The sequence below is a fragment of the Gambusia affinis genome, linkage group LG06 (genome assembly GCF_019740435.1).
Source record: "Gambusia affinis linkage group LG06, SWU_Gaff_1.0, whole genome shotgun sequence".
In the NCBI taxonomy this organism is placed as follows: domain Eukaryota; kingdom Metazoa; phylum Chordata; class Actinopteri; order Cyprinodontiformes; family Poeciliidae; genus Gambusia; species Gambusia affinis.
Window position 1 is genome coordinate 6866578 of NC_057873.1, and position 12667 is coordinate 6879244.

A 12667-nucleotide genomic window follows, 5' to 3' on the forward strand; every position below is an offset into this window, starting at 1 on the left:
TTTTTGAAAAATTGACATTTTTGCAATTATTGGCTTGTTTTTCCTCTGTTCATTATTAATAAAATTGAGTAAAAAATAATTGAATGACTTGTTAATGACTAGTGGATTTGAAATTTTGCTCTAACCTTGCCGGCTGAATTCATCCACTTCATGGTGAACTATTTCCTTCCCACGGCTGCCGTACGCCATCCTCGAGTCGTGGTCGAAGGCTTTGAGTGTTTCGCTGGAGCTGTAGGATTTAGAGTTGGGTTTACCATCTTCGCTGTCTGCAGAGGAGCTGGTGTAACGGCGCTCGGTGTCCTGCCGGGTCGTGAGGGAGCGATAAGGTCTGCGTTCCTTCACCTCCATGGCTGCCTCCTCTCTACTTTCAGATGAAAATGTGGGTTGTAACTCCGGTTCAGTTTGAGCAATTCTGTAGAAGAAAAATACAACAAATTTTATAAATAAATGTATATTCGCTGTATGCAAGAATCAAGTAGGTAGTGTATTCACACCCTTACATATTGAAAAAACAGAAACGTTTATGTATGGTTGTCCACCTACTGGTAGACCAGGAAATGAGAACAACTCCTAGTTCTACATTTTACAATTCTGGATTTCATTGTTGGGAGAAATTCATAAACGCCTCATTGAAGTTTGGCAATAGGAGTGAAGGGGAAACAAATATGCAGAAGGAGGTTGTTTGGTACAATAAAACCCAAAGTGCTACTTTTTGGTCTCAAGTGCAAAACACTATGGCTACATTCACATAGTAGGTAAATGTGATGCAAATTATACTTTATGTACGCAGGTTAATCCTACAAGAAAATCAAACCTTTAAGTAGTGGTTGCAAGAAAATTTCCCCTTCCTACATGTCAAATGAACAGCCAGGACTACAAAGCAATGATTAAAAGTTAAAGTCCAGACCTAAATCCAACTGTCTGTGGTTTCACTTCAAAACTGATGTTAACAGACAAGCCTCAACTAATCTGACTTAGCTTGAGAAAAACCCAAAAGACCTGCAGCTGCAAAAGGGGCAAAAAGGGATTTGTATCGTTAAAAAATATCACCTGTTCATGTCTCAGAAGCAAACAGCCAAAATCAAGTTTACAGAAAATAAAAGGAAAACCCTTTTACTTCAACACAACCAAAGGTTAGAGTACCACTTGGATGAGTCACTTTAGAAACACAAACCGTTTAACAAATATGTATGCTCCCAGCTGGAGGTTTTTGCATGGCTCAGTCCACTGCACCCGCCTTTCAACTAATAAAATATGACACAACAAATCATGTACCTATAAACTTCATGACATGAGTCTCCCACAAATATTGCAGTTCCTATGTCACACAGAAAATGCTGGGTGTCCGGCATGTGGAAAAAGTGGCAGGTGTCCTGCCTTGAATTGTGTTGTTTACACGCCACAAATCATCCCAAGCCTGAGAGCTGCGGTGCCAGACACATCCAGGGGCCACTGTGAGCCGGCAGAGGTGATTAAAATCTGCATCGTAAAGCCTCAACTGCCAAACAGCACACCCAGGATAAGATCAATAGGAGAGAGAGGAAATTTTAGTATTCAGCCATGCACTATTTTTTTTCCCCACTTGCCTTCAAGGACAAAATACTGAAGTGAATATTGAAAAAAAGGGAGAAAAAAAAAATGCAGTGTCAGTGAAACATAGGATGAATCGATGTGTAATTTTACAGTAGTTTAGTGATGAGGGCCGTGCATGCGTCTCATTTAAAGTGACCAAGTGTTTTAGGACATTGAGTTGGATTAACAATGTCAATATGTGAGTAAACTGTATTAAACGTTTGGAGGCTGTTTATTTAAAGCTTAAGAATAGTCAACTGCAAAGCTTTTATCACATATCAACCACAACCCTTTATTGTAGCAATAAAGGGTTAAAAATCTATAAAATGCAGTTCAAATTTGGATTTAAAAAAATAAAAAATTCGTATTTGTTTTTGAAGACACTGATAAATCGGGTTCTGATAAATCCTTAGAGTGGTGGCATTATGTATTTTCCAGAAACATTGTGCCGTTTAATAGAACAATCAAGTCACTATGTTACCTTCAGTTGTTAAAAAATATTGTACATCAAATATAACTTAAAAGAAATTTGACTTCCTTGAAATTTATTTTCTGTCTCTTTAAAAATCTCCTACTCTCTCTGATACTTTGCCTTCAGTGTGACATCACAACAATGCTCCTCCATGCCATTTACAACTGTTAGGAGAGCTGGACTGAGATATAGCTTGCATTATAAGCTCACCAAATGCGCAGTTCCACCAGGTGTTTGCTAATTGCTACTGCTAGTCTGCGGGAGCTGAGGGGAGAAGGTTGTGTAAGGCAGAAGTTTGGCTGGAGACGCTTGGCGAGAACAAGTGTTTAGGCACCTCTGAATGGCTGCCAGGGAGAAACTGATCTCTTCCACCTTTCTTGTCTATCTTTGCAAAGCTCTGAAAATCAGCCACGGCCCCCTTCTGCTCTGCCGTTAGAGAGCTGCCTGACAAGCCCGCCCACCAGGTCACATCTGCTCTCACTTAACAATATTCACCCCACTGTTGGACACTTAGCAACTTTGCCACAATATTAAGCCTTTAAAAAAATTAATAAATCAGTGTCAGCCAAAAATTTAATGGGCAGGTCTGTCTTTTTAAAGACTAGCGATTGGCCAGAAAACGGCAATCGGTGCACCCCTCCCTCCAAAAAATAAAATCTTATTCTAGAAAAGAGAGTTCAGCTGTATGAACTGCAGTAATAATGTGAGGCATTATTACTGCCGTCTAATAGGTCTGTTCATCATTTTATCCAAACGCAGCTTCATGGCTTCTGCTTCGACAATACTCATCCCCTTTAAGTGAAAATGAATTACAACTCATTCTAGAAGGACACAGAACCGTTTTCAACAAGAGATCAAAACTAATCCAGTGGGATCGGAGACTTTTTACTCACAATATGCTGTGCTGTTCAGACAAGGATTTCTCCACTAGATAAGCTCTTTATGAATACAGTATGAGGTTTGTGCCGGACAGAGCAGTAAACAGTAATCCTCAGTGAACTGTATTTGCCCCCGTTCTGAAAAACAAAAGAAAAGGGTTTCATTTGAGACATCATTGTTGTCTTTGGGGGTCTCTTCTTGTATGTATTGACAGCTGAAAAGATCCTGGTGATTAATGATTCGAGGCCACATGAAGAGCGAGGGGCTGGTGGGAAGGTCAGGGTGTGGGTTTGGGGGTTGCGCTGCCACAAGAGCACTTCAGCTGCTCCTAAGATTTCAAATGTTGGAGCTGCTACTTTTTAAAAAAATTTAATTTGAGATCTTTGATGCAAATGCAAGAGGGTGGAAAACAAGCAGCTTCCCAAAGTTTTTGAAAATGTTTTATAAAAGTGCATTGTTTTCGTTTCCAAAGGGCCACGCTAAGTGCTTTGGCTAAAATTCTGCAGAGACCTTCCACCTCATTATTAATCAGCTCCTATGTAATGAGATGTACTTTTGAGACCATGGGAAACCCAGCAAGTGTTTCAGCAAACTGCTCACAATGACTGATGATATGAGATGCAAATACTCTCCAGTTCAGGACTCGTGCATCGGCCACGCTAAGTGCTTTGGCTAAAATTCTGCAGAGACCTTCCACCTCATTATTAATCAGCTCCTATGTAATGAGATGTACTTTTGAGACCATGGGAAACCCAGCAAGTGTTTCAGCAAACTGCTCACAATGACTGATGATATGAGATGCAAATACTCTCCAGTTCAGGACTCGTGCATCTTGAGGAGCTGCTTGCAACTTCTCACAATGCCGCTGTGTTATAAGAAGATTTCTTATAACGAGACAGGTAATAAATTACACACGGACAAATTCAAAAGAAATGTTATCGTTTCCAGATAAGAGTTGGCAGACTGTGAGAAGTGCCTTGAAGTAATGAAAAAAGATTAGAAAAGAGAGCATTCACAAAGTTGTTAGTGAACACAAGTGGAAGAAAAAAAAAAGCGCCACTGATTGAAATCTCTAAAAAATGAAGATAAGAATCGTGCTTTTATTTCAAAGTAGAAGTTCTTCTAAAGCTTGAGCTGCAGAACTTAAGCTGCTCCACAGCCTGGTATCTCTACAATGATCCAAAATCAACTGAGGTCTCTCTTGAAAGACAAAAGAAATGATGGATGGTCTGTTTTTCTCCTTAAAGCAATTGCAGACTCCACCTTTTTCAATTTCATTATCTGCACCAGTGTAGATTATGGTTTGTCTGAGGATGTAAAAAGGAAATGTGTAGCAGCTGTGAGCTCTGCAGAGGAGGGATGTGGTCCAAAAAATAAAAAGTGTTGCAGAAAGAACCAGAGTGAAATCAATGGGTTACAGTGGTGCTGCTGAATGCATATGGAAGGGACTGCACATTTAAACATTATAAAAACCGAGAGCCTTCGATCCTTGGGGAAATTTGTTTTTAAGTCTTCTCCAAGCTAAACGTCTAGAGCAGGGCGATTAGAGTTTAAAATCTATAGTTAAGAAAAGGTTAAAATTTTAGCAGGTTAGAACGTCTACCTCGCACCCATGGTTGTTTTTTTTATGCTAGGTTGGACCTCACCTGCTGTTTTAAAAAATACATCTAGTTTAAAACCTTGGACAGAAGACAGAACTTCAGCTGCAGCAGCAAAGAAACTAAAGTACTGACAGCTTCAAAAGAAAGGAAACTGCCCATAAACTACTCTGCCCTTGTAGTGCAATTGTAATAAAAACCTGCAGTTTTTAACAGCCACACTGGACAGCTAAATGTGGACAATATTTAAAGGGTTCTGCTTTCTTTTACCTCAAGCCATCATTTCTCGGGTTTTTACTCACAGGACACTTTTTGGCAAGAAAGAAAATATAATCAGTGTGTCTCTATTGTTGGATGCCAACAGTTGACACATGGCATTTCTCACAAATACAAATACAAATACAAATACAAACTTTCAGACAATAAAATCTAGGAGAGAGTGCCTTACTGTAAAGACAGCAGACTTTCCCATGACTGTTTCCACCATGAAGAATCCAAACTTTGGGTTTTCATCAGTTTAAATTTATAACTAGCGCAAAATAATATATCACTCTGTTTACCAATATATATCTATGTTTTATGGTTAAATTGAATTACAGCCAAAAAATAATCAACGACAAAAGATTTTTCATTTATTGAGAAGTATCTGCAAATTTATTTTAATAAATTTAGTGATTTTTATTTTTATTACTTCTATGTTAAAAGAAAATGTCAGTAACAAAAAGATTAGGGATACAGACTATATTGGAACTAGCAGTGTGTACCCAAAATAAGTGGGATTTTAGTACAAATAATGTAGACATGTTAGCTTCCCAATCATAACAACTTCAAAAGTGTGCTAAAAATTAGCATAACCTCATACTTAACTTGAATAATCAACGCTTCAAAAGCCTCTGGTGCAAAATGAAGACATTTCTTCTTCATTACACAAAAGAACATCCCTCACACCAACCACCTGCAGGTTAAACAGTGGCACCCTTTGTTAAAAACACTTCCTGAGACTTTAGCCGGGCAGTTGTGACCATCGCTATAGTGTCAGAAGTTAAATATGGGATCTAAATAGGCGGGAGGCGTTTTGTGGTCCGATATAAATGCTAATGGCCCCGCACTATCCATCAAACAATTAGCAGTGTGCTGAAAATTGCTATTCAGAGCTGGTGCTGAATATAAATCTGGTTTCCGCTCTCTGTACAACCTTTGTTTCCCTGAAATGTTGGAGATTCTTCTTAGCAGAAAGCAGGACTAAACGCTGACATATTCAGGCGACACAGACGACAGACACAGAGATGCACATAGACAATGTGTGAGCAATCTAAGTGATTTGTAGTCGCTTGTGTGTGAAATTGACTAGTTATTTGTTAGTCGTTATGACTGAACAAAAATGACAGCTGACACGCCATTAAATATTAAAGAGATTAACCAGCAAAATTATAAAAATGTGAAAGATTTTGATAATTTTTTACATCTATTGTAATTTTTTGACTGGGCAAACAAATTAGTAAGTATTCATTAAGATCTTAAAAAGCTATGGCTTCAAAATTATTGAAATCGTTCACCAAACCATTCCTAAGACTTGTTCCTGTTAACTGCACTGAATATTCCTAAATTTACCTGTGGTAGCAAGAAAGACAAATTTGGCTGTCATGCCAAGAAAACCTATAAAACCTATAAAAGATCTATCAATAAAAGTATGACCGATTTGTTTTACAACTATAGCTAGCACGCAGTAAACAGAATGTCTTAAGCGTCTGACTGTTGTCTGGCTGCTGGAGCTCCAGCTTCATACACTTCCAGTTTTAGTCTATAAAATCCAAAGTAGCAAAAAGGTATAAAAGTTTTAATTCTTTTTAATTAGATGACAATGATAGAAGCATGCCAGAGGTTCTCCATATCCCACCTGGTGTTTTGCAGGGCCTGTTACATGAAAAAGGTCATAATCAGCTGATAGGACACCTCCTGCCAAAAGATAACCATAGTGGATCAGGCAGCTCAGCCTCACCAAAACCTGCTACACGTTTGGTGATTGTTGACATCAAATATGATAAATAAACAACATAATAAATTAAACAGTAATAATGCTTTAACATGCCCATAACACAATAAATTGTGCAGTAAAAAGAGATAGGAATCTCTTAAACATAAAAAAAACAATAGTGGTGGGCAACGCTAACTAAAAAGTTAGCCACGCTAAACGTAAAAAACTAATTATACGCATTGGTACTGCTAACGTTGAAGCACTACATCATGTTATTGAGCAGAAGCTACTGCACATGCGCTAAAATGCTAAATTCACCCATGTTGATGACCCATGTGTCAATGACGCATCTAATTTATAAATTCTTAACTGTGGATTAGCAAAACTTCAACACAGATGTTGAACTTTATTCAAATGTAAGTTTACAGAACAACCAAGTAAATTAGTGCTTTTGAATTTTTTCAGAAGAATTATTTTAAAGAAAGCTAGTGCGCTAAGGGTTTTTAAAGCTAGCAAAAATACTAAACAAAAACTAAGCAAAAAATTAGCTCTGTTATCAGCACATGTTCGCAAGTGTGCCCACCACTGTGAAAGAGTAACTTTTAAAACCAATAGTTGGGAAGCTTACGCTATAGCAGCATGTCCAATAAGAAGCCAGCTGTAGGCTCACTGTAAGAGGAGACGACCTGAGTCATAGCAGCTTGAAGATAGAGCTCAACCAATCAAATAAAATTGAAATCTTTTTTTTAGAATTTAGTGACGTACAGGCAAAATATGGGGGAGATCTTTATTAAGTGCATCAAAACTGCGTCATTTTTAGTCTGTAATCCCTCCAATCACCAGCATACACCTTTATGCACTCCTTTTAGTTTAACAAAAGTCTAATAAAGATTTGCTGTTTATAACTTTAGTTTTTCTTTTTCAACTTGGTTTTGAAATACATCTTGGAGCACATTTTCTTTCTGTTTTTTTATGGCAAAATCTGTAAAATAAAAAAAAGTTGAAAGACTAAAAGAAAGCCATATATAAGGACAAGCCTGATAGGTACATTTCTCCTAAAAATCTATCAAGAGCACAACAGCAAAACAATGTCACAATATTGTTCAGTAGAAAAAGATTAATTGAAAAGAACAGCTAGACGTACAAGGTGTTCAAATATTAGCTTTAGAAACAAGTTTTAATCGTACATGATATTACAAAATATACAATTTTAGCAACAGTAAAAAAAAATTGTTCCCCTGTAATTACCGTGAAACCGTGGTATTTTTACCCACCGTGAGAATCTCATATTACCCAATGCCTACTTCTAGACATGCTTGGAAGAAATTTGGGCAGATATCAAGAACATTGTCTACAACGTCTATTGAAAGCAAAGAATGCTCCAAACAGGCAGCACTTACTCCTTTTCTGAAAGATTTTCACATGCCTCAGCTCTATAGAAAAGCTTCCTCAGTCAACAGAAAGGTGTGTTTTCAATAGAGGGGAAGAAAGACTTGGGCAGAGGTGGTGGGGGTGGTTAAACGGCTTGTCAGATAGAACTGAATTTGGTAGCGCTTATGCAAGCAGGGGGGAGAGATGGAGAACGACGGTGAAGGGGTATCTCAGCAGCCTCCTTCCGGGATCAAAAGCGAGCCCCACAAGCGCATTAAACAGAATGCGTAAAAGCCTCAACATAAACAAAAGTAGCCTGGGACCATTGCTGCAGCACGCTCCCTGCTACTAATCACTCTAAGCAATTCAAGGTTTAGTCCTGACAGCAGGAGCACAGAAAGGGAATAATGCTTTCAAACCAGCCTGGTAAGCAACAGGAAGAAGCAGACTGTTTATTCACTTTCTGCAGTGATGAACACTGCTGACCTTGGCAAAAAGCGCCTCATAAGGATTGATCCAGGGTTACACTGCCCAACCTGACTTAATGGAAATAAGTAATAGGTAGTCGTAAGGTTAGGAACAATCAAGAAAAGAAATAAAGTTCACACAGGTTTAAAAGAGGGTCTTTTGACAAGTACTCTGCTGGTGACCTGCCTCTCATTAGTCTGCAACTCCTGCTCATTATCCTGCAAAGGCAAGACATGAATTTGATTTATAGTTTGGCCTGCAGGGAAACCAAACCTAATACCAGCTAAGCAATAATCAACCTACTGTAAACTTGCAACTGTCAAAGTCGCTGTTATATATATTTGAGGTTCACAGCCGTAGCCTGAGGAAGGTCTGAGACTCAAACACTGCAAATAAATGATGTGGCGAACAAAAATATTTTAAGTGCAATTTCCACGGCTTCAGGACTGTTTCTTTGGAAGTTCAAAAAAAGATAAACTATTCTTACTGCAACAACCCTGAGATCAACCCCAACATAATAGAGAATAGGTCCAGTACATTATGCACGCAGCCCTGAAATATTCTACTTTATAAAAATAACAGCAGCATCTGTTATGACATGAAAGTATATTTGCTCTGTTGTTGTTTTTATTATGCTGCTGACAAACGGATTCCCTGCTGCTGACTTTTGCAAGAATATCACAAAAAATTACTTTTATTTGTCGGCAGAATTAGCTGGTAAACACAATCTTTTACCTCTAACATTACGGTAAAGTAAAAATATTAACTCCTGAAACATAGTTTCCCACTCTTACTATAGACAATTTTACTGTTACATCTCCAGTCCAGTCTGGATTCCATGTACCAGACATTACCCAGCTGTAATTCAATTCAGTTTAATTGAGTTCAATGTGATTTAATTAAATTTAAATGCTTTGTTATTCCTGAAGGGTGAATTAGTCGTTATGGTAACACTTATCTAAGTTTCCTTAAACAGTAAGCACAGGTTGCTACACCTGAATCATATAAAAATAAAATAAAATATGAAGGTTTACGTTAAAACTATTTCTGAATTTGACAACCAAAAAATTAAAAAAGTAAAATGTCACAAAGTGATTAGCTAATCTGAACTGTTTTCTTTCGGTTTGGGCCAGAAATAAATTTCTACAAGACAAAATACGACATAGTAGGGTTGATTTGAGTCCATTTAAACCACGATCGTGAGGTGCTCCATTAACGAGTGTCACTGAAGACATCAGAGTGTCGACCACAGCTCCGGCACTCTAACGTCCTGCCCACGTTTCTGCCCATATTCATGCCCACAACAGTGAGGCGCAGACTGCAACAGAGACACAAACAGCTCGGCTGGAAACAAACCAGACATTACCCAGTGAGAATGAGGCCTGACAATGGGGAAGTAGCTTATGAGCATTGGTTTTCTTAATTGGAAATATTTTCAAACAGCTGAATATGTCTTGTAGGCAAAGGAATCTTTTTTCAGACAGCTGTCTGGCAGTGGAAGTAACACGTGGGGAGGCAAATCTTTCAAATCACTTCACTACCTCATTTCCAGGCATCAGAGGGATCTCTTTGTTGTTCATGTTTGTATTCGCAGTACACAACATGTAGCACACCGGCAATTGCAAGCAATTGTTATCGGTTTAAAATCATGTAACAAGAGTCATGCATTTCCAAATTAGTCACCAGGTGCATGCTTTTTCCAGTTTAAGAGGTAAATTTCACCATGCTGCTTTTAAGCAGCAGTCCTCAGTGGAAGAACTCCCTGCAAAGACACTACTCTTGAACTGCTGGATTCCAATTACACTCCCCTCTCAACGGGATGCAGGAGATTGTCTCAGGATAACTCAAGTAGAACTCGACTAAAGAAGTGGACTGCAAGCATCTGAGACTCACACAACTGGATCCATGCTGCTGAAGCTTTAAAGCAGAATGCATTGTTGGTGGGTGTAGATATCAGCTTGATTGGCTGTGATATAACCATATAAGTCAGTGAGAATCTTACTGAAAGAAATACTGCAAAAACCCCCCCAAAAAAAACAAAAAACAAAACAAAACAAAAATGCTTACTGACCACAATGTCTGAAAAGAAACTCCCAGGAGCACCAACTAACAAACAAACCAAGAGACTGCGATTCATGTTACTAGTCTGCAGAGCTGCTGGCAGCTCACTCCTGGTCCTGCTGTGTGAGGCCGACTCTTACAGCCCAGCCAGAAATAATAAAGTATTTTTCTGAGAAAGTCTGCTTATCAGAAGCTGCGGCCCTGTGGGATTGTCAAATGCCATCCCCTTCTGTTGAAATGGTCCACAGTATTGCCCTCAGGAGCCACTAGGGGTTACAACTCTGCCTCTGGCTTTAGCCATTTATAAGATTTGGAAGAGTTGCATCTTTTTTTAGCTAATTTAAGACCGAAACAAGACACAAATTACCATTGTTTTACATGGCATAATTACTTATTTTATCAAAGTTTTTTTGTTTTGCAGAATACTAAATAATTAGAATATAGAATGATTTGACACCAGTCCTGTTTAGTCTGGTTTAATCAAACTCTGGTTCTTCTGTCTGGAAAATCCAGTTTGCTTAGGGAGGTGTGAATTGAACCCTGAGACAGTTTGTTAGTCACAGTGCAATGGGAAAGTGAACCACACCAGTTAAAAATGTAACAAATGTTGAAATTTTGTCCCCAGTAAAACCGAATCTACTGTACTATCAGGTGTGGAAACTCCTACTTTTGGCAAAAGTAAACTAATTCACAAAGAGTCAAAATCACACATACAGACTCGCGAATGTATAAACTGCTGCTGATATGTGCAGATTGCACTTTGGCAAAACATTCTTTTTTAAAGTTTTTCTGCCATGGTCACAAATGTTTAAGCTTAGTTCATACTTTTTCAGTACAGCTGAGGTAAGTGCTTTCCAGCAGCTAATAGTTGGTCAATTTAAGGCTAGTGTAAACCTTCAGTTTACAACAAGCTTAAACATTTGTGGTTCCTGCACTTCTTCCTGATCAATCAGACAAAGTTTTCTTCACCTAAAGGTGTGTGTCAAATAGTTGTAACTTGGATACAACTGGGTGTGCCACCACATCAATGGTCCCAAATACACATCAAAACTGAAATTGGAACCAATAGGTCAAACTGCAAGCTAACGTCAAATTTGGAAGACAGGGCTTACAAACCTTACGGCCCACCATAGCCTGTGGTGTTCCTAACATTTTTAGGAACTTGTGATTTTCAAGGATATCAGTAAATGTTGCCAGAATTATATGACTTGCACTAAATAAATCATTAAAAAGTGTGAATGTCTCACTGCTTTGGAGTCATAGCAAACATAGACTCCACATAATGAGTAGTCCTATCTGTCCTATCTAGCTACTGTAAAAAAAAAAAAAAAGAAAATCCATATTTCCATATTAACAAGGTTTTATTGACAACCACTTCACCTTTTAAAGCTTTTTATGCTACATTAAGCAAGCTCCATTGAATATATTACAGGCAAAAGGAGCGTGTCTGCATTGTACTAAATAATTAGCTAACCTAGCTAATTGCAGTCCAGGCAGCTCTTGGTGATATGCAGGAATAATGAAATAATGATGGATTTGTGAAATATTGTGAAGCCTTAGTGTGCGACCAGTTCTTGTTTATAAATCTAATTTAAATTGTCTGGATATTCTACCCTTAAAATAAATGGTTCAAATATATGGTGAGCCAAAAGACAAGAAAAATAAATGAATACACAATTAAATCATTCATTTAATGTACCATGAAACAGATATATGCTTAACTGTTTAAATCATTTATTTAGTAAATTAAATATGTAATAAAATTATTGAAATGCAAACCTACAATAGCTGATTAATATGACTAAAAAATGTGTTATTTCATTGTTCCTGCAGTATCACAATGAAAGAATCTGTAAAACTCAAGCATCAAAGTTGAGGGGCGGAGCTAACACTGACCTGTTGAACTCCACCATTTTTTGACTTGATCGGCCATGTAACCTGGGTGACAATTACCTGCTTCTATGTTGTCTTATAACTGTAAAATCTCTCCAAGCGACTTCTGGAAATTATTATGAAAATTCTCCATTACAAGAACCACCATAATTTTCAAAGAGTTAGGTTAGACTAGTGGACTTCAACAAATCAGTGTAAGCTCTGCCCATAGCCCGGCCCCTCAAAATTGTGGGCAAGTTTGACAGATAAAATTATTTCATGGGGACGCCACAGGAAAAGGAACCATAAAATAATTACATGCACATTTAATCAATCATCTGCATCAGCTAATATGAGTTTGCATCTTAATGATTTAATTACATATTTAATAAATTAGTT

General features: G+C 38.0%; 1 protein-coding gene across 8 annotated transcripts in view; it reads right to left on the reverse strand.

Annotated features, from left to right (window-relative positions):
* tenm4 (teneurin transmembrane protein 4) overlaps nt 1–12667 on the reverse strand; it is a 225673-nt gene that overhangs the window by 159294 nt on the left and 53712 nt on the right. For all 8 annotated transcript variants that reach the window (XM_044118604.1, XM_044118610.1, XM_044118609.1 and 5 more), the window contains exon 2: nt 126–412. In XM_044118604.1, the coding sequence (XP_043974539.1) occupies nt 126–348 (223 nt within the window). In that variant the 5' untranslated portion in view covers nt 349–412. The remainder of the gene's footprint in view (nt 1–125; nt 413–12667) is intronic.